Genomic DNA, 23199 nt, shown 5'->3' with positions numbered 1-23199 from the left:
GGAGAGACATGGTTTGTTGCAGCTGGGGCAGATAAAGCCATCCAATTGTGCTGATTTAGGTGTACCATGGTGTTTCTTCTTTCTGTACAGTCATACCTTGGTGAACAGCTTAGTTCCCAAACGTTTTGGCTCCCAAATGCACAAACCCAGAAGTGAGTGTTACGGTTTGCGAACTATTTTTGGAAGCCAAACATCCGACTGGGCTTCTGCAGCTTCTGATTGGCTGCAGGAACTTCCTGTAGCCAATCAGAAGCCGTGCTTTGGTTTTTGAATATTTTGGAAGTCGAATGGAATCCGTTCCGGAAGTCCATTCGACTTCCAAAATATTCAAAAACCAAAGCACGGCTTCTGATTGGCTACAGGAAGTTCCTGAACGGATTCCATTCGACTTCCAAGGTACAACTGTACTTCTTCCTGTACTCCGCCCAACGGTCATTCCTCATCTGGTCACTGCTGCAGATACACAACTTGACTGTCTCCAAGCGCTGCAGTCATCTGCAAGGGATTCCTACACTGCGGGGTTAATGTTGCCAGCCTTCATGTCATGTTTGCAGACATCTTTGAAATGCAGAGTTGATCTGCCAATGGGCCTGGTGCCTGAAGAAGACGTCTTTGCGGGTCCTGACATCTTCCATTCTGTGGACATGGCCAAGCCAGCATAGATATTGCTGAGACATGCTGTGAACATGCTGGGAATTTGGGCTTGGAAGAGCACATCATTGTCTGAGACTGTGTCCTGCCATGTTATGCCCCAAATCTTCCTGATGCAGCACAAGTTGAAGGCATTGAGGCGTCGCTCCTTGTCTTTATACTAAAGACAAATTTATAAGTTCATAACAATTACGTTTATGACCAAAATAACATCATCTCGTCATCAGTGTTCCAGACAGGCTTTTTCCTTTTTAAAAATCGTTTTATTAATTTTTCCAAACCGTAATTAATAACAGGATAAATTTCAACTCATGGTACAGCTCATAAGGCAGCTACATAACTTACAGTTCAATAGTTCCCTTCCCATTTCCCACATCCATACCCTTTCTCTCCATTTTCCCATTATAAATCTTCCCCTTTCCTTCACAGTGAAGTCTTATCTGCATCAGTAGGAATGTAGTTTAAAAGCATTTATTTCAGTTTGGAAAACCCTCTTCAGCTATTCAGGACCCTGCCTAAAATCCTTCATTTGTGGATGTATATGATCTGGTTATTATTTAATGTCCTAGTTCACTAATATTTGTGCTTAATTCTTGATTCTTAGAAGTGCAAGAACCCTACGCTGTAGTTGTACTATTGGAAAAAGATCTCATTGTCGTTGATCTGACTCAAAGCAAGTAAGTATATCGTCTGCAAGATGCTCCCACTCATTTGAATGAAGGTCAGCATTATTTATTTATTTTATCCAAGTTTGGAAATATAGAATAACAAAAATAAACAAGCTCAGTTTCCATCTGTAATTGTGTAAAATCCATCTTTAAAGTACGCAATTTAGAGTCTCTTGCTGTGTAATCACTTTTTATGTGCCTTTGCAAAGCTTGTTGAGTTTTTTGTTTTCCATTTTCGTAATTAAAAAAAGGTGGGAAGAAAATATTCTGGGATTAAAGTTCCAAGTGATGAATGTATTGCTTTTATTACATAAAAGTTTGTGACTCTGTTGTTTTCTCTATGTTTCCCCCCCATAACTTTCTTGCTTATCCTACACTCTTTAGTCTTGCCACCTCAGGTCTTTGCAAAGAGTTGAAAGAGAATGAAGACCTGTCCTTCATTTTGTTGGGTTAACTTGGTCCCCGTCACCCAGATTAAATAGAGGCAAAACTGCCTCATAGTGGAATTTTTTCCCATAGATTGCTACTATGTTTTATTTGAGCAAACTTTATGAATTACATAATTTTCTGCTTTGAAAGGTGTGCTAATACAATCCCATAAAATATCTTTCTCAATTAGCTTTCCAATATTTGAAAATCCTTATCCCATGGACATTCATGAATCACCAGTTACCTGCACAGACTATTTTGCTGACTGTCCTCCAGATTTGATTCCTGTGCTATATTCCATAGGCGCTAAGCATAAGAAGCAAGGATACAGCAATAAGGTAAAAAGAGAAAAAGTTGGGTGCATTTTATTGAAGCAGAACTGTATACGGTATTTATTGGCACAGTCTTCTGTGTAAAGCCTCCAAACTGTACTGTCTGCTTTACAGTACAAGCTTTTAAAAATAAAACTTATTAGTTGATGATGTAATGCAGTTAGGAATGTGGCCAAGCAGGTTTCTTTTGAAAGCATATTCCAAATGGTTTGTGCTTCTTCTTTGTTTGATTTACTGGGTTGAAAGATAGAACACATAGCATAGCTTCTCCTTCAAATTTCAGGGGGATAGGAGGGACAAGAGAGAGAGAGAGAGAGAGAGCCCTCCTGAAGGTACATAGGAACCACCCAATTTAGGGCTTAAAAGTAAGCACTGGAATCTGGCCCTAAAGCACAAAGACAGCAGCTATAGTTGAACGATGACCAAAGTTTATTTTTCTCCCTTAAAGAATTCTGTTAGCTTTACCCCTCACACTTCCCAACAACCCTTAAGAAACTACAGTACCCAGAATCCTTTGGGAGGGGGAGAGAATGAGTGTGCTTTAAAGCAGGGGTCAGCAAACTTTTTCAGCAGGGGGCCGGTCCACTGTCCCTCAGACCTTGGGGGGGGCTACTATATTTTGAAAACAAAAAATGAACGAATTCCTATGCCCCACAAATAACCCAGAGATGCATTTTATATAAAAGCACACATTCTACTCATGTAAAAACACACTGATTCCCGGACTGTCCACGGGCTGGATTTAGAAGGCGATTGAGCCAGATCCGGCCCCCGGGCCTTAGTTTGCCAACCCATGCTTTAAAGGTATAGTGCAGAGCTTTCTAAACTTTTTATGTTGGTGAAACACTTTTTAGACATGCATAATTTCACTACACAGTAATTCAATTTTACTAGCTAAACCAGAGGTTAAACTAACACCTTTCCAGCCCCAGGAGGAGCACACACAACATTCACATGATATAGCTACATACTGCAGCTGACACACTAACATGTTGTGACACACAGTTTGGAAAGCTCTGGCATAGTGTGTACACAGCCAAGGAAGGTGTCCCCTCCATTGACGCAGACACTTGTTTTCAAATACCTCTCTGTAATCCAGAATCCCATTACATTGTAATCCAGAAACCTGTTTTAATGAAAGATGACATTTTGAGTATTCAGTGTCAGTACTGAATTTAAAAGCAAGAAGTTGCTTTCTGTATTCCTGTGCAAAAGTGCCACTGAACCTACAATGAAATGGTTCACATCCAGTCATTATATTTAAAATATACAAACATATATACAATTGTAAGTAGTCACTTTCCTAGAAATAAAATGCAGCATTTCAATATTCTAAATGTAACTCCTCTGATGGTGTTTAGGAGTGGCCTATCAGTGGCGGAGCATGGAACCTTGGAGCACAGACGTATCCTGAAATTATCATAACAGGGTAAGGAAGCTGCTATTATAGGATGCTGCTTACTGAAGGAGTGGTGGGCCCATTTATGGACCCAACCAGTTTCTAATTTGCCCTTGATCTTGCCAGCTGTCCTAGGGGGTTGTCTCTGGTGATTCACAAATTGACTTCCAGGCTTCCTTTCCCAGTTTTCAGAGCTCAGTCTTTCCATGCTTTAATGAGGAGTTGAAAGGTGTGAGGCAAATAGGGTATTCACAGCTGCCTGACAAGGACTGGCTGTCACGATGACTTACAGCTGTGTTCAGACTGTCTCCCTCACTGCAGGGAGACCGAGGGCCCTTAAAGACGGGTGATGTCCTGCAGGTGTGTTTCACAGCACATGCTTAACACAGGCACCCCCAAATTCAGTCCTCCAGTTGTTTTGGGACTACAACTCCCATCATCCCTGACCACTGGTCCTGTTAGCTAGGGATGATAGTAGTCGTCGTCCCACTACAGCTGGAGGGCTGAGTTTGGGGGTGCCTGGCTTAACACAATAATAGTGAATTCATGGTGGATTTAATTGTGCTTTATTAGTTGTTCTACAGTGTTTCCTCATTGATGTGTGGATGGACTTCAGCATGAAGTTGTAGGATATGCACTGATTGGAAAAGAAGCAGTGTGACTGCCGAAAACATTTGTTGCTGCGAACAGTATTGAAAGTGGGATTGCATTTGACTGACCCAATAGCACCATGAGCATAAATCATCATGAATGTGCAATATATAGGACATCTGCAGGGCATAGCTGCCAAGTTTTCACTTTTCTCGCGAGGAAGCCTATTCAGCATAAGGGAAAATCCCTGTAAAAAAGGGATAACTTGGCAGCTATGCTGCAGGGGGCCTTGGTATATATGTGATGTGTACAAACTGGAGCTTTAAAGCACGTGTGAAGCAGATGGGCAGGGTATAAATAATAAAATTATTCTTCTTTCCCTCAAAGAATCCTAGCCACTGTAGTCTGTTGTATCTCTGTGAAGGGTTAAACTAGAATGCCCAGAATTCTTTGAGGGAAGAAATGTGTTTTGAATGTGCTTTAAATCTCCAGTTTGTACACAGCCTTACTAAAAGGTTAAACGTTCTGTACTTTGTTTTAATTGACTTTTAACCTTTTTTTTAAGTCATGCAGATGGAGCAGTGAAATTTTGGGATGCTTCTGCCAGTAAGTGCCAAAACACAATTCTTAAACCATTAATAACTGCATGCTACAAATTTAAGAGAAATAATTGTTTAATTTGTTCATTATTGAAAGGATAGGATTAAACAAAATAATTGTTTAATTTGTTCATTATTGAAAGGATAGGATTAATGTAACGAATGGAATGAAATTAATTCCTGACATTGCAGTGGGAATGTTGGTGGAGGGAGACCCACATCACTGTGTGGTTTCTGTGTCCAAAGCCATTTGTTCCCCTCTGCCTCCCATTTCTGTGACATCATGCTCCAGGGTGACAAAATAAGAGATCCTGAAATGTATATATGTTGATTTCTTTTTAATTCTAAATCAGAGATGGCCAACCTTTCAACATCTCACTCTTCTACACATTTTTTCAAGGTAGAGGAATTATGTTTCTAGGGACAGGGTGATCAAGTGAAACATTCAAATGACAACTAGTTTTTACGCACGTTTACCTGGGCATAAACCTCACTGAACCCAGCGTGAATTACTTCTGAACAATGCATGGGGTTTATGAAAATTATTATGGCTGGAATTCAACTGAACAGCTCCACTAGCGCAAGTGCTTTTGGCTGTGCAATGGAACTTCCCATCCCTGTCCTCTTCCCACATGTCTTCTTAATCTGCTGCAGAGTGTTGGGGGGGGGATCCAAAACAGATTTAGGAAGCATGCAGGGAGAGGAGAGGAAGAGAAAGTTCTGTAGCTCAGCCAGCAGAACTGCTTAGTTTGATACTGCCCTGTGTGTGCACTAAATAGAAAACAACAAGTATTCCCTCTCCATTGGTTCTGGAATGAAATGTAGTGTGTGTTGTAGCCCTAAGAAACAAAATGAAGAAGGGGGAATTTCAGAGATGTTTTAATTCTGTGCTATGTGGCAACACACAGTGGGGAATATCAGTACAGTATAGCTTGTGGTGGTGGAACAGTGGTTATATCTAGTTGTTGTGTTGGTTGATTTCCAAGTGAATCAGCCACACACTATTATCAGTGAGAGTAGCCTTGATCCTGCAGAACTGGTTTGGCATCCTTTTTCCCCCTCATCTTCTTCCCCTGCCCCATCTTTAACCTTTGAGCAGGTGGAAGTACGCACTTGTGAATCTGTGGTTGGGCTTAATTTGAAAACCTTTAAATTTCAGAGTCAAAAGGCTGGGGGAAGGGGCAGGGAAGAGGAATGGAAGATCCCTGGATCCAAAAAGGAAGAGGGGTGGTGGTGCAGGAGGAAGAGGCTCATTGCAGTCCCAAGTTCTTGGATGCTCACTTTCTTCCACCTCCTTCTCTCCCCTACCCCTTTCTCTCTCCTGTGCAACGCATCACTTTTGAGCGATGTTGTTTACTACAGGGGAGTGATTCTCTTGTTCTCCTACTTTGTGGCACTGTTACTGTGACTTGGAAGGTAGGATGTCTGTGCTGCCACCGCACACCAATCCCAGTTGCTGTTTCTCCAACATGTCAATTACACTGTTCCGTACAGAGCATGGAGCAAGAATCAACACATTTGCAAAAGAGGCAGTTCAATTAGTCTGCAATAGTAATCATGGCCTCCACTCAGCAGAGCCTTGGGACTGACTTGAAGTGGTGAACCATATGCCGCTCAAACACTTTGTCTATTAGCCGGCTCTTTCTTGACTCCAAGCAGGACTCTGGGTTGCCATGTTATTAGGACAGAAGTTTGGCACTACATCCAAGTACATTTGTTTTGGATCTCGTTAAATGGGTGGTTGTTTTAGGAATTTTGCCATTCCTTTTTAGAACAGTGTAGCATGAATGAATGCAAATTCAGACTCTGCTTCCAGTGCCTTTAGCCCTTTCTGTTTGCTCTGCAAACAAAAAAGGAGACTAGCAGGTTGATTGCTATGCCCGTGGAACAGAAACACATATCTGTGTTGTGAGGAATGCTTTGTTGTGAGCAATGCTTTGCTGTCTGAGGTGCTTTTTAATTTTGTGTTTTAATGTTGTAACCCACCCTGGAACCTCAGGAATTAATAATAATTAATTCCAGTGCTGAGTGACACAGAGTTGTGTGTTAAAGAAAGATGAAAGAATTCACATTACTTAAGAACCTCCTGTAGCATGTAGCATGGAATTGTGTTTAGAACAAGGGAGATACAGTATTTCATACAATGTGACCCCTGAGCAGCAGTTGTGTTCCCTAAAAATGCCAATGCAGTGCTACCCCATCAGGGAAAGGTGCTTCAGTCTGAATTGCACCAGTGTTACAGAAAAAAAATACTGAAAATACATTTGTATCCCATACAAATGTGTTGATAATTGTTGCAAACAATTCAGCAATAGACATATGAAGGGAGTTGTTAGGTAAGGCCTTTTGAGATGTTCTCCCTCTATCTGTGTGGCTTGTGTATTTTTCTGCATTCACCTTGTTGGCGTTCCTTTTAGTTTCCCCTAGGTTTTAGGGTTCTTGCTTTTGTCCAGGATGGTTTGGTAGATTGGAGATCCTTCCCATGGATGAGTCAATCAGCAGTTGGCCTTGCTCCTTGATTAAAAGGGGGAGGGAATGTCCTGAAGGATATTTAATGCCTCCCTTGAGAATAGGAACGTATGGTAAGAAAAAATCCTGGGTTTTGCACTTTTCAAATGGAAGCCAGTAATGTCAGGCTGGCCAGACATATATTGAACAACCGTGTCCAACTTGATGTGCTTACAAGATGGATGGGGTGATAGATAAAGATTTGAGCACCCTTTGCTCATTTTATGAACTCAGAATTGTATGAATATCTTCAGTATATATATTTTCATTCTTTTTATTGTAATCTTAAAAGGCATTACACAAAAAAGCAAAGAAAGTAAATGGGCAGGATTGAACTCAAGGTGTTGCATGTGTGGAACGTGGTCCGCTTGTGCAAGAGGAACGTGATCCCTCTCCTCTCCACCCAGTAAATCAGCTCTGGTGTTGTGGGGGGAACCCCAGCACAGGTTTGGAGGGAGTGCAGAGGGGGTTAAGTCCCATTGCATGAGTGGACCTTGTTCTGCACACACCTACTCCACTTAGTGCTACATTGGATTCCATCATATATCTTCAATTTTTTTAAGGTAGAAGATTCCTTCTGTTGAAAGGTTGACCTTTTTCATACGCCCTAAAATAGCAGGGCTCTATCCTGTTGCTAAGATATGTCTCTCTTTTTGGTCATCTCTGAGAGCAGAGAACAGATAACGGTAGGCATGATCTAGTATGAAACTCAAGAATGTTGCATTTTGCACTGTTTCACTGTAGTATCTAACAATACTGGAAAAGACTGATTGTGATATTTACAGATAATGAGCATATATTAATCTAGTTTGAAGCAATATAATAGATGTCTTCAATATTCTCCAGTTACACTGCAGATGTTATACAAGTTAAAAACCTCAAAGGTTTTTGAAAAGCAGAAGTTAGAAGGAAAACCAACGCCAGAAAACATGGAAGAGGATCCTTTTGCCATCCAGTTGATGTACTGGTGCCCTGAAAGTAGACTATTTTGTGTAGCAGGAGTCTCTGCATATGTTATTGTTTACAGATTCAGCAAGCATGAAGTTAATACTGAAATCTCAGTAAGTTTGCATGAGTTTTGCTTATATATTGCATTGCTTACTTCAAGGCTTGGTGGGGAGTTTTTAAACACATCAGATTCCACGGTTGCATGTAGCATAAGTGAAAAGCTTAGATTTTGTTAAGTAAAATTTCAGATAGATGGGATGTTGCAACACAGAACTATGTTTGAAACAGGCAATGCAATAATGACTGCATGTTTTAACTCCCTCTATATAATGTATAAATATATACAATATAATATATGCAAGTGATTGTAACACTATTTCATGTGTTCTACTGTGAACTGTTATGTAGGAAGGCCCTCGGTACAGATTGCAGTTGAGCCAGTTGATTACTTTAAAAAAACAACAACACAAAATCAAATTCTCAGATGCAAAACATTTTACTGGGTGGTACTGTCTTTCTTCATAATAACCTTGTGTTTCTGTTTCTGAGATAACATTACTGGCACAAAACTCCCAGGAGCCCAAATTCATGGTGCTGAATCTGTTGAACAACTGCTATAAGCACCCTCTATCTCGTGCTTAGGAAGAGAGAGCAAAAAAGCCAATTGTTTTCCCCAAACTTCAGGTCTTAGGTTATAAGACTTCCCATCCCATTTGTGTTAGTAGTTTAGATGAAAGTCAATTTCATCTTAAGTTGTTGTTGGGGGGGGGGGCAGGTATTGGTTGGTTAATGGGCAAGTTCTGTGGATATTTAGTGGAGGATATTTAGTGTTGATGATCTTTTCATTCCTCCCCTTCATTCTAACTGAACTAATACCTTGTCAAATGAATCTCTTGAGAGCTGTACTAGGAACTGACCAGATTTATTCCTGCTGCTTATTTTTATTCAGAAAATACTCTGATTTCATAAAATAACTTGGGTTTTAATTTCCTTAAGTCTTTAGAGGTGCACCTCCAAAGTGAAACCGAAGATATCATTAGTCCCGAGGCAGAAATGATTTCTCCATTTCCAAATGCCTCTTCCCCCCTTCCATCTTTAAAAGATCTCTCAGGCAGTACAAACACTGTGGCATCTGAAGGAATGATGAAGGACAGTATCCCATGTCTCAGGTAAATAATTTAGATGCTTGAAAGGTTTGTTTCCCTCTCCCTCTGCTGTCCTCTCTTCTGTCACAGCTTAGGATATAAAATTCCTTAAGGCAGGCAGGGATTTTGTTTTGCTTTGCTTGGCTTGTATTGCACTGTGTAGAACCCATTAATGGCCAGTGGAATAGAGTGAAGCGGCATTCCTTTCGTAGCTTCCCAGAAGCTGTGCATTTAGTATTGTGGAGCCAAATTTATGGAATTCCCTTCCAGCTGAGGTCAGACAGGCTTCCTTGCTGCTTTATTATTATTATTATTATTATTATTATTATTGTTGTTGTTGTTGTTGTTGTTGTTGTTGTTCCAGCAGGCGTTTTAATTGCTGCTTGATTTTCCAGTTGTAACTTATTTTTATTTTTCCGTATCTAGCACATCTAAATAAATAAATGAGATAAAAATTATTGAAATCAAACAGGATGATGATGTATCAAAGATGATATATAAAGAGGCAGATAAAAATATAGAAAGTATACTAGCCAAATGTTTTGACCACATAGTCTTCTTTGGTGGATCAAGCACTGGGCATTAGGAGGCAGGTGTGAGGAAGCAGTAACCTAAGGAGGCAGGGTGTGGGTTAAACATGGTCCCAGTTTTTATTGATTCCCATAGACTGCCTTGCAGGACATCTTTGGGAGAGGAAAAGGCTAAGGAGTAAACCCTACACAAATCCGAAGTAGAGTACCTAGGACAGTTGGATGGCACCATGTACTCCTGCAACTCCTGCAGCCAAGCTGGTGCCAAACATATTGTTCTGCTTTCCTTTGGACCACACTGGTCTTGTCATCTGGGCAGCCCAGGACCTCCAGACACACTGCCCAGGCTTGCTTCCCAGCAGCACTTCGGTGCTGCTAATGTAGCAAAACCAACACGGGGGATCGCAGTTACATATTACCAGTCTGCAGCCACAGCGGGCGCTGTGGTTCTCCAGTAGTTCCCTCTGGAGGCGCACTCCATTGCCTCTCGAGATAGACAGATGCCAACAACAACAACCACGGACTGGGGTTTTGTGCAGCTTCAGGCAATGATCCATCCACCAGGCAGTCTGTATTCAAGCCTGGTATTTTCACCTTGCCTGCCTGCTGGGTAACCTGAAGGAATTGTCGACAGGTCCCTCCATGACATGGGGCCACTCTGGGAGGTCCTGCCGCAACCTCCATATAACCTGCATACAGTAACCAACCGAGGTCACTGATTGACTCCCGGAGCCTGATCAGGCCCCATGTAGCAGCAGTCCCACTGACTGGTAAACAGACTGACTTCTTGCTGCCTACAGTGCATGACTTGGCCTAGGATGGCAAGCTTCAATCAATCCAACCTCCTGAGTCAGTTTATCTTCAGGCTTCCTACATTAGGTACAGCAGAGATTATTTTTTGAGAGAGAGAAAACCTTTGAGAGAAAACTTTATTATAGCCTATGTAGATTATTTCAGATATTCTGCCCTAAATCACAGTCTCTTCTGAAAGCTATAGATGCTTCCTAGGTGGATAGCTCAGTTAGTAGAACATGAGACTTAAATTCAGGGTTGTGAGTTCGAGCCCCATGTCATTGCAATGGGTTGGACTAGATGACCCTTGTGATCCCTTCGAACTCTACATTTCTATAGGCATAGAAGAGGAAGGATGAAAAGGCAGCTCCAGGAACACACTTAAGAACTGAATTCCCTCTCCATAGAGGCACGTTTGGCACCCACATGGCATAGTTTTCTTTACATGCTGAAGACACACCTCTTTGCCCTGGCCTTTGATACATTAGATATATATTTTATGACCCACCCTATTCTGTTGATAGAAATCTCTTTTAGTTTTTTCTAAGTTACTATATTTTTAAATAGGTGTAACCTCATGCTGAAGGGAGGGTAAGAAACCTAAATCATAATAACAAGTACAACCAATGAAAGCAGGGTTGCCATATTTCAAAGAGTGAAAATCCAGACAGAAAATTTGTTGAGCTTTCTTTATCTTTTTTTGGAGCAAAATCACAAAGAAATTGGACGTTCCTGAGGAAAATTGGCAAAAAATATACTGCCAACATGGGTTGCCATACATCCAGAGTTTTCTAGACATTTCGCCTATTTCTGTCCGGACACTGTTTGCGGCTGCAGTATTCCAGATATGTCCAGGACAATTCTGGTTGTCTGCCAACCCTAAATGAGAGTAGAGGTAATGCAACGGGAAGTTCTCTCCAAGTAGTTTTTACAGTTCTGTCTTCTGGTATAGCTTGGTCATTCTGTTCAGTTTGTCCTTTTGCTCTTAGTGTTAAGACTCGTGCTGTGAAGATGCCTCCTGGTTACCAAGCGGTCCTTGTTATTCAGTTGGTGTGTGCTGATGGCGACTCTCCCCAACAGATAACCAGCCTAACAGCAAACTCGGCATACGGCTTGTAAGTTAGCCCAAAATATTTTAATTTAATAGGTTACATTTTGTTCAGGAGGTCATGTTTCTGCCAGTGTTGCTTGCACTACTTTGCATTGCAACATGTCCTTTGGTGCTAAAGAGCTTGTTTTTTTCCAGGAGTGGGGGTGGGGGAAGCAGCAGGAGAATGGCAAAACTGCTCAGACCCATGCCTTCTAGGCACAGGGCAAGCATAAATGTTTCTGAGTCCTAACTATCAACAAAATTATCCCTTGGTTTGGTTACTAACTTGAGTGGTGCCTGCTGCTGTTCTTCCAACAATCAAGTCTCGTTGCTCCCAGAGAGGGACTTCTATTCAGTGTGTGGTGGCAGGAAGACCTGCACGTTAGCCACAGCATGCTGTAATGTAAGTGGCCAGATGGCTTTCTCTGGAGTGTTATAAAAGCCATCTGGAGTGTTAAAAAAAACAATCAGAGGCAGCACTAGAGCCCTGTATCCACAGCTACAGATTCTAAAGCAGGCTAAAGTAGAGATGATTTTACCTGGGTCATGAACTGCCTGGATTAAATCAGGTGAGTCCATTTTGGAATCCGAGATCTGTGGAATTTTCCTTCATCCCTAATGGCAATGCAGCCTCATGAGGTGGGAGAGGTTTAGCCCAGATGAGTTTCTCTTGTGCTAGCGATTCCAGTGCATTGAGGACATCCAAGGATGGTTCTGAGGACAATTCCATCTCCCATTCTGCAGCTCCATGGCCTCAGTCCCCTGAGCTGGAAAACTGGAGCCCAGGCTCATGACAAGCTGTGTATTGTATGTATTAAATGCATGTTCAGGGTGAACAGACGTGTTTCAGCGTCAATTGAATGAGATTTGGAGTAGTATTTCCACATCGCAAGAAGCATTTGGTTGGAGATGGGTGTAAATGGAATGAAGAGTCATGCATAACCCAACTTTTTCCTTTAACTGTGGGTGGATCATTGCTTGAAGCAGATAATACCAAAGCACAGTGTCCTTGAATAATGTTTCTTTCAACAGAGTTGCATTTGGAAACTGCAATGGTTTGGCTGTTGTGGATTTTATTCAGAAGACCACACTGCTGAGCATGGGAAGTCTTGAGCTCTATGGGTCAAGTGATCCTTATCAACGCCAGCCTCGTTCTCCTCGCAGAAGCAAGCAGTTTACTGCAGGTAGGAAATGAAATGTAATTAGGAAGAACCTGGACAGCATTTTCTCTTGTTGCCTGCAGTTTTTGGAATGGGTTAAAAATGCATGTGTGCTAGTTGAGAGAAAGTTCATAATGACATGAAAAGCATCGCACAGACTGCTTGTCATGTACTGATATTATTATTATTATTATTATTATTATTATTATTATTATATTTTACCCACCCTTCACCCTTAGGTTGTGTAGTGGGTTACAACAATTTAAAACATGATATTAAAATTATTATTATTATTATTATTTTAAAAAAACACCTTCTCCTGGGCTGCCACACCCCACCCAAGTCTCTGAGGGCAGTGGAGCTGTGAAGAAGGCCCTCTCTGCCAATCTTAACACCTGAGAGGATCTGTAAAGAAGGTTGCAGCCTAAATTGGGCCCAGAAACAAAATGGCAACCATTGCAGCTGGTTTTAAAGCAAGGGTTACATGAGATCTAAATAAAATCCCAGCTAGTAATCTGGCCACTGTGTTTTGAACCAATTGACGTTTCTGGGTGATCTTGAAGGATGACCAAGATGATAAAAGGTCTGAAAATCAAGCCTTATGTTGAGGGGGTCAGGTATTTTTACCCTGGAGAAGATCAGGCTGAGAGGAGAGAAGATAGCCATCTTCAAATACATAAAGGGCTGTCTTGTAGAAGATGGAGCAAGCTTGTTTTCTCTGGAGGGTAGAATCCAAGCCAATGGATTCAAGTTACAAGAAAGGAGATTCCGATTAAACACCAGGAAGAACTTTCTGATGGTAAGAGGTGTTCAGCTGTGGAATGTATTCCCTCAAAAGCTGGTGGACTCGTCTTCATTCGACTTTATTAAGATGAGGTTGGATGGCAATCTGTCATAGATGCTTTAGTTGAGACTCCCTCATTGCAGGGGTTTGGACTAGCTTACCCCCAGGGTCCCTTCCAACTTCACAATTCTTTGATTAAGAAGTTCAGAACAGACAACTTTCATGCTGAGCTACGCTGTGCTCTTGGTTAGCATTTTGATTCCTCCCCTTGTTAAATTCTTCAGAAAGCTAAGAAATGTTTAATTTGCATTCTGCCTTTATTACCTTTTAAAACATTAGTTGCAGCAAATGAAACAAACTCTGCACGTCTAAGCATTGGTACCTAAGTGCAGCAGTATGAAGATCACAAATTTCAGATATAGTATCACTCTATATAGAGCTTTCTGAAGCTCTGTATAGAGCTTACTCTTTTGAATCAGGTTTTTATTTACTTTTGTTTTGTTGGAAATCTACTCTTCAGAGAAGCTTCCAGGATAGTTGCTGACAGGGAGAGAATATTGTATTTTGGATGCTTTGAAAAATAAAAATTAATTTGTTTTAGACAACTACATACTGTAATAAATATTTCTTTCAAGGTTGGATTCAAGCTATGATTTGGTTGAAAGCCTCCACTGCTTGTAGTCTAGCAGTGAAGTTTTTAAATAGTTATACTGCTGAATAGGACAAACGCAAGAGACCCAACAGCTTCACAGGTAAACAGGTGGATGGGATGAGGCAGAAGTAGGCTGCCCGTAAGCATACGTACTCATGCAGCCAAAACACATCCATATATTCTTTTGCACAAACATGTGGAGAGTATGGAGATAAGTCAACACCCCCAATCTTTTTTCCAAGCATTCCAGGGCTTCTACTCTTTACTTGCTGGTAGGGGTGGAAGGATCAGTTCTCTCTTCTTTTTTCAGTTTCCCAAATCTCTGCAGCCGTTTGTATTTATTTATTTGTTTGTTTGTTTTTTAAAAACCTTCTGAAAAGTCACCAGCATTTTAGTGCAAATTTCTCATTTGTAGCACACACTTTTTGCAAGGCATTTCCTCCCAACATAATGCATTTTTACATGCTATTTTCAACACCATGTTCATTCTAATGCACATTTCCCCCTAATATATTCAGTTTTGTAAATCTTGTTTGGTTGGAGAATTGGGTTGCAAATTGTGGAGAAGTGTGAATTTTGAAGGATGGCAGTGTTTTTGGTTCGCATATTGTTCAGGAAAGTGTGGGTTTGGTTCGTCTTCAAATGCAACTGAATTGAACTGCTACCTCATCTTTGTCTCGTGCTCCAAGAGTATAGAACAATCCACATACTTTAGGAGTTGCCTAATGACTAAAGCACATCCTTTCTGTTTTTCCATTGGTCAGTAAGCATTTTCTCTCTAACCTAATTGGGAGAAGATTGGTTTTTCAATTGGTAGAAAGTTCAGAGGACACCTTAAGTCTGTTCTCCAAATACTATTTCTCTTCATAAATATGCTATAAGCTAAGAGCAAACACACATGATGATGGCAATCCTTGTTTAAATCTTCCTGATACCTATTTGAACCTTAAAAGCAGCTGGGGGTGGAGCAGAATTTGGATTTGGCTCCTGAAGCTGAGGAAGGAGGGATTTAATACCTACCTCCCAAGCCATTTCCTTGCTGGAAATTTCTCACTTGCAATTAGCCACAGTACAACAATTATTTTCTTTCTTCCTCCTCCTGCCCTCCATCAAGGACTAGTGACAGCTTCAGGGGCTCATTTCCATTGGGGAATTGGTGTGGAGCAAAGGGAATAGTCCTGCACAAGTGTCTCAGCCCTGACTGCTTACAAAGGTAGCAAGAAAGCTGAGTGATCAGTTATGGATATAGTGCGTCATGCTTGGTCCTCAGGATCCGTTTTCAGTGGCATAAGGATGCAAACTTGGCATAACAGACAGGTGGGCTGACCAAGGTGCAAAGCAGAATCCAGGAATAAATGAAACAACCTTAAATCTCCCAGGTCAAGTCAGATGTAGCCGTTTTATTTGTTTGTTTATTTTTGGCACTTACACCCCAACTATTCAGCAAACTCCACTGGACAGTTTCTACTACCGCTTACCTGGGGAAACTTTAGAGCAGCAATTAAGCTACTGGAAAAAAGGATGAGATGAATTTTGGAACAGCAAAACTCTCTAAGCCTTTCAGAAATGGCTTTTAAAAAAACATTACATACTTGCACTCTCTTTTACTGGCTCTCCAGTATCCATCCCACATTTTTTAGTTCTTAAATAAATTTATTTGGTGTGTCTTATGACTCAGAGGGGGCCTGTAAAGGCAGGTGTGAAGGACCCTTCACCTAGGCTTATGTAAATGTTCTTATCATTCCCTTTCACTTTGGACTGTTTCCCCCCCACTCTTTTCTCTGCCTGCTGCTGCTGCTGCTGATATTCTGGCATGTTCCCAAGACAACTTTTGCATGCGTGGCCTGTCTAACTTTTATCCTGATTTAACGAAACGGATCCGTACTTCCTATCAGAGTAAGTTCTCCAAAGAATAGGAAAAGTGCTTTGTCAGGTGTCGGTGTTTGACTGGACTCAGATGTGTTTCCATCCAACATGCATGCCATTTCCTCCTTTTTGGATGATGTGTGAAACATGTCTTGTTATACAGTGGTACCTTGGTTCTCAAACTTAATCCGTTCCGGAAGTCTGTTCCAAAACCAAAACATTCCAAAACCATGCAAAATGGATTAATCCCTTCCAGACTTTTAAAAACAATCCCTAAAACAGCAATTTAACATGAATTTTACTATTTAACAAGACCATAGATCCATAAAATGAGAGCAATAAATGATGTACTTCAGTTACACAATCAATCAATCAATCAGTAGCTGAACTGGGTTCCACACAGTCACAAAACAAAACAAAACAGAACTGCAAAATAAATAGCAAAACCAGACAGACCGCAGCATAACTCTCAAAATGGAAGTGGCACACTCAAATCGGAAGTGTAACACTCAATTTGGAAGCATAACACTAAAAATGGAGCACGTTCGGCTTCTAAAAAAAGTTCTCAAATTGCAACACCTTCCAGGTTTGTAGTGTTTGAGTTCCAAGTTGTTAGAGTACCAAAGCGTTTGAGAACCTATGTACCACTGTAGTAGTAAGTGTAATTGTACCTTCTCTAGATCTGACTATGATGCTAGTTGAAACAGTGATGAAATTTAGCAGAAATGGTTTTAATTTTCATTCATTCATTCATTTATTTCATGAAATTTATACATTTGATTGCAAAAAAAAACCCCACCTCATAGTGCTTCACCCAAAGAAAATTGCTAGAAAAGCAATGGATTTTCTATTGAGGTTTTTGTGGATGGTGACAAAAGCCTACGTAGACTGCCTCTCTAGGCTAGGCATTTGCAAGCGTCCTTTGTGTGTTGCTGCATAAAGTGTGGAACCATCTTCAATATTTCTGTAATATGCATGTTTGAGTGAACATATGTCTCAGAAACCCTGGCCCAACGGGGGTTGCAAGACATACGTAAATGGATGTTTAAATATGTGTGCATGTTGGTCCCTTCCCCCCGCTCTGTCTTTCTTTCCCTTCTTCCAAATTACCGGTAGTGGAAAACCCTAGTTTGCTGTTGTATGTGCATGGGGTAACCTACCACAGTACAGAACACACAGCAATCAAATTTGTTTCTGCATGAAGTATGAATCTGCCTTCAGTACTTTTGGCAACTGAAGAGAAGCTTAATGCTCTTTGTGTGTTAAAATCTGTTTTTATATATTTTTTAATTAAAATGATATACATTTGAATGGAAGTTGAGAGGTTAGTACTTTGTGCAGATGTACCACATTTTGGGCACATGTACCACCATCTCCTTCAAATCAATACAAAGGGAAGTTGGGCTGGTACAGCACTGGTTTGCAAGCCATTGTGTCAATATCACATCCTCTCTCATCAGGACAAAGTTGTCACAGTAGGAGTATTTTTCTGGCTAACTGGGGGCTTTTGGGGGGATGGGGAAGGACTGCAGCATGGCAGGAAACTGTTGAATGTTCCTTCACTGTGCACTGCAGTCCCAGTGAAAACTGGGGAGTCCCGCATACATACTATTTTTTAAAAAACACCTTGGCATTCACTTAAGAGCACTCTTTCACCACACCAGCCTTGCTGCCATCTTGTATCTCCCCTTCTTCATCCTGGTAGGCAGCAACAATGGATGGCTGGAGGTCAGGTGAGCCCCCACTGTCTTGTTACTGGTGTCTTGTCTAGTTCGTCTCTTGACTTGTCGGAATGGATTAGTTTTAATGTGAATACTCGGTTGTAGCCTTCTGCATGAGATAAAATCTCTCAGGGCTTGTCAGAAATTCTTGAAAATTGAAGTCGTTTCTCCTACTGAAAGTATTGTTCTGCAGAAATATTGTGCTAGGGATATTTAGGGAAATTTAGTTTTCGCTTCTGAAGTCGGTTAAGGAATAATTTCTGAATGTATGTATATTCTTTGATATCCTAACAATGCCACTTCTTATTTACTTTAGAGATCCTTTTTTAAGTTTATGTTTTGTTGATATGGAATTAATCAAAAACGCAAATCAAATCAAATTTTTTAAAAAAGAATAGTATCAGGTATCCAAACTGGGATATATAAAAAAAGAATTGCTACACACTGAGGAAGATCCTAAGATCCAACTGAAGGAATAATAGAAGGAATTGTCAGTATCTGCTAGTAATTGCAGGCATGCTTGCATTCTTTGAAATGACTATTTTGGTGTTTCTGTTGAAATTTATACAGTGTTTCTGTATGGCAATAGCTGTTTGTTTAAATCTTCTTCTTAGTAGTAGTAGTAGTTACAGTAAGTGATGGTTCAGTGCCAACAAAAGTAACTAATCTCCTTTTGTAGGAGCATCCTTTCAGAAGGTAGCTGCAATTACCACTCAGCTACATGAAAAGCAGTTTAACTTAGTTGTTTAACTCTGAAATAATGTTCATGTTTACTCAGAAGTCTGTTGCACATGTTTAGGAGACCGTACTTGGTAGTAAGGATGCTTAGGATTTTAACCTAACTACTGATTGGGATGATGGTGCTGATACCTCCTTTATAACAGCTTCCATAAAAGTATATGCAGAAAATAAGTTACAGTACTATTGAAAATAACTTCATGAAATGGCTGTAGAAATCTCTATTTTTCTTTAGCTGCCAAAATCAGGGGAGAACTGGCTTATAGACTGGGTACCTCCAGGCTGGTCATATGGGGTTATTGTTCAAGAGTCAAATCCTTTAGCTCCTACCCTTGTCTTTTAACCACATTCATTTAGGACTGATCTCTCTATCCCATATCAAAAGACTCCAGGGTTTCGTTTAGAGTATCAAATGTCACTGTAAAAATAGTCTTTCTGCAGTTATTACCAGGGATCCATAGGACAAGAGCATACTGCCAAGAATTAATGGTCTTGTTAACTTTAATGGATTCTGTGTTTTGCCTGTGACTCAAATATTCCAAACGTAGCTCAAGTTATTCCTCTCCCCTTCTCTCCAATGGCTATCTGGTGAATTGCTGGCTGGCTTCATGCCCACTCTCCTTATATTTAATTTTGTACACCTGCAGCTAATTAATTTTGCCTGGTGCCTAATCCCATGGCAGGGATCACATCGGTAACAAATGGTGGAGATAAATAAGAGTAATAGCTTCTAGAGAAAATAGCACATCATTTAGTCATTTAATTTATGGGACTGCTCAATGAATAATTTATCTAGCCATCATGCAAATAGATAACATTTAGGAATGCATGAATCCCATAGCCTTTGTTTTCAACAGTTAGGCGATTCTGAAAGTTCCTAACAAGCATGGTTAAAAGAGAGGGGCTGTGCATAGTTACTAAGTAACCACATCTAGTTTTCAAACAGCTAAAATTAGCGAGAAAAGACTTAAATGTCTGAGGGGATTGAAACAGAGCTTAATTTGTACTAGGCACAGCTGCAGAATTCCTCTGCCTTCATTATACCAAGAGGAAATAGGAAATTGAAGAATAGGAATGAAATATACTTGGAGTCCTGTAGTGATTTCATGCTCTTTATTGAAGCTTGTAAAACAGTGAATGAATCTTTCCCCAAAATGTCTGCTATATATACATTATTTACACAAGTACATACATAACAACGAAATTGAAGATTTTCCCCCAAGTATGTGCAGATTCCTTTTAATACACCAGTTCCCACATACCAGACCAGGGAAGGTAGAATGCAGGCTTTACGATTTAGATCACAGAATTACAAGGTGTTTGAACTTCTATTTCAACAGTTTGCAGATGGCAATGGTTCATGGCATTACGGATTCTTGTCAAGAGAGGTGCAGTCCATATATCCCTTCAAACTCTGTCATGATGCAACCAACCTCAGGTTCCCAGACAGCTAACCTTTCTAGGGGGCTGTAGCAGAAAAATGCAGGCAATCCTTGCTTACTGGAAACATTTTGCTAGATCATGGCTTTGAGTCACGAAGTCCATGCTGCTGAGTGGAGTGAAAGCTGTTTGGAACCATGGATCACCATCACCTCTAGGTGATGCTTTTGGACTTATTGTGGCATTTTTCTCATGAGATCAAGGGAAGTGATGGGTGACATGTAGAAAATGCCTTGTAGACTTGTTGAAGCCTGTAAAGTGTACCAGCTGACATTCACGGGAATGTCGGATTTGACATGAATGATGTGCTGTGAGAAGTAAGGCTGCATTTTCAGAAACTGAGAGCTTTGCTTTCATGAGCGCTTAACTCCATCCACTTTCATCTAGTCACATCTCAAACATCTAGAAAGCCATATCAATTTTGGATAGCTCAGTTGGACAAAGTGCTGTGCTAATAACACCAAGGTCACAGGCAGTGTTAGAAACTGAGATATGAAAGCTAGGAGCTAAATGGCATCTTAGACCTAGGTTATGGGTGCAGCAACGGAATGTCTAGGTGCGCTTTTTTATAACAAGAATACACTAGTACCTCTGGTTAATGGGGCAGCTGCGTATTCCTGCACTGCATGGGGGTGGACTAGAAGATCCTTGGTGTCCTTTCCAACTCTACAATTCCATGATATCTAATTTGTAACCCATGCCCAAGCAACTTGGTCCAGCAGCATCCGGGTTATTTGTTTCAGTGTAGTATAAGTAAGCTGGCTCTCAGTAAGCACAGGTTTAATCTGTCCAGGATAAGGAGGTGCGTTTTATTTCTTCACCACCTCTAAACTGTCTAACAGCACGAGGACTGAAATTACTGGTTCATAGACTTGGATAAGCAGTGTCAGTGTGATATTTTATGTGGTCTTTCCTTTCATTTTCAGTGGTCAGTGAACTGTGTTGATGTACTCCCCCCCACCACCACCCCGATCTAAGTGTGTTAATGTTTCACAGCTTCGTCAAGTGGCATAACTGAGTATATTGGGATTTCTGGCAAGGAATCCTTGGGACGAATAAGCTCTTGTGAAATGGAGTAATGGCAGTTTAGGGATGTAGTGAGCTTCTATTTCCCACCAAATATGGAAATCAAATGGGCACATTGACCAGTTATGCCTCTTGGATACATACATGTAGAGTTTAATATTGGCTCCATACGGCTTGATGTTTTTTTATTTCATATTGGAGTGTGTAAAGCATGTGGCCAGGTCTCTATTATATTTGTATGCTTTTTCTGGAAGGGGGGATATGTGAACAATCCCTTTGATATTTTTAACACCATGCCACCCCACTAAAAAGGTTCCTTGTTGAACAAGGTATTTGTGGGCAAAAAAAAACTGTTTCCATGCTTTTTCCCACGCTTACTGTCCATGGATAATTGATTATATCATATTTTAATTGCATTTCCCCCCAGGTCTTACTGAGCTATCAGATGGTCCAGTGTCACTGGAGCTGGAGAGATGCAAGTCTCCCACAACTTCAGGTAAATGTGCTCTGGTATGTCAGCAGTTTGTGACGGTCACTCTCTTTGTTGCTTGTGAGATGAAGCACATCTTCACTGTTGAAATATTATATACAGTGGTACCTCTACTTACGAATAACTCTGCTTACGAATGTTTCTACTTACGAATGGAGCTCCGTCCGCCATCTTGGATGTGGCTTAGATACGATTTTTTCTACTTACGAATTTTTATATAGGGTTGCTTCTACTTACGAATTTTTTGTCCCAATGCATTCCTATGGGATTCGACTTACAATTTTTTTCGACTTACAAATGTGCATTCGGAACGCATTAAATTCGTAAGTAGAGGTAGCACTGTATTATGTTCGCTGGGAAATATATTAGTAATAGGAATAGCAATATTATTATAGCTACATTATGATTTTACACACACACACACACCACAGAATCCTGCAGACTATAAGGTGCTTTGGAAAGGGCTGAAATAACTCAATCATGTTTATTTTATTTTTCAGATTATTTTATATTCACTTATATTTATTTGTTTAATTTAATCCCAAACTTGTGCCCAAAGTGACTGACTCATAGCATATCGGATTAACAGCAACTAATATAACAATTAAAAGAAATCTGTAGTGACTTTTTTATTTTTTTAATGTCACTACAGATCACGTAAACGGACACTGTACAAGTCCAACTTCCCAAAGCTGCAGCTCTGGAAAAAGGATGTCTAGTGCGGACGTTTCAAAAATAAACCGCCGTGGTTCTGGAAAGCCTCCATTTAGGAAAGTGCAATCTGCTGCTTGCATGGAGATTTCTTTGCCAGTGACAACAGAAGGTCAGTAGACATATGCATTTGGGAGCTGCTGTTTTCACCTTTTTAAAAGCTTAGAATTGATCTATGTGGTATTTTACTTCACTTTTTGTGGTAGTAGCATTTATGCGGTTCCCTCGTTGCGAGAAGCCAAGTTTCAGGGAACCAGGCAGAGGGCCTTCTCGGTAGTGGCACCTGCCCTGTGGAACGCCCTCCCATCAGATGTCAGAGAGAAAAACAGCTACCAGTTTTTTAGAAGACATCTGAAGGCAGCCCTGTTTAGGGGGCTTTTAATGTTTAATAGATTATTGTATTGTATTTTTCTGTTGGAAGCTGCCCAGAGTGGCCCCAGCCAGATGGGTGGGGTATAAATAAAGGTATAACAATTTATTATATAATAATTTATTATTATTATACTGCTGTCTGTTGATAATTATTAAATAGGTAATTCTTTGGAGGTATGTGCATGTGTGACATCATACAAAGGAGGCTCCATAATGTGACAAGTAAAAAAGAAAAATTCTGAGGGCTTTGAAAGCACAAACTGCGGTTGGTGAATACATTGAAAGACCCTTGGCAACTATGAGTCATGGCAGTGGGGCATCGTTTTTGTAGTTTAATGCGGTTTTTAAGGGGTTATTATTCTTAGATATTTAGAAGAATTTGGCACACAAGCTTAGCCTTCTAGAGTTTCTAATAAGCACTCTCTCTTTTGGGATTATTGTATATTTGGTTTGTGAGATTATGAAGACGGACAGGCTTGGATGTCTTTTCTGGAACAATGCTGTTTTATATGCTCTGTAAAGATCACCTGTATCTTAGAGCTTATTTATTTGTTTGT

The 23199-nt window shown here is 40.5% G+C and overlaps 1 protein-coding gene across 2 annotated transcripts in view; it reads left to right on the top strand.

Annotated features, from left to right (window-relative positions):
• STXBP5L (syntaxin binding protein 5L) overlaps positions 1 to 23199 on the top strand; it is a 74079-nt gene that overhangs the window by 41051 nt on the left and 9829 nt on the right. For both annotated transcript variants that reach the window (XM_035141186.2, XM_060268695.1), the window contains exons 11-20: positions 1256 to 1328; positions 1939 to 2086; positions 3442 to 3509; positions 4636 to 4676; positions 8024 to 8238; positions 9122 to 9294; positions 11582 to 11707; positions 12715 to 12866; positions 21497 to 21565; positions 22212 to 22382. In XM_035141186.2, coding sequence (XP_034997077.1) covers positions 1256 to 1328; positions 1939 to 2086; positions 3442 to 3509; positions 4636 to 4676; positions 8024 to 8238; positions 9122 to 9294; positions 11582 to 11707; positions 12715 to 12866; positions 21497 to 21565; positions 22212 to 22382 — 1236 coding nt within the window. The remainder of the gene's footprint in view (positions 1 to 1255; positions 1329 to 1938; positions 2087 to 3441; positions 3510 to 4635; positions 4677 to 8023; positions 8239 to 9121; positions 9295 to 11581; positions 11708 to 12714; positions 12867 to 21496; positions 21566 to 22211; positions 22383 to 23199) is intronic.

The sequence above is a fragment of the Zootoca vivipara genome, chromosome 16, assembly GCF_963506605.1.
Source record: "Zootoca vivipara chromosome 16, rZooViv1.1, whole genome shotgun sequence".
NCBI lineage: Eukaryota > Metazoa > Chordata > Lepidosauria > Squamata > Lacertidae > Zootoca > Zootoca vivipara.
Note: the sequence above shows the minus strand (reverse complement) of the source record. Positions and strands in the feature narration are given on the sequence as shown.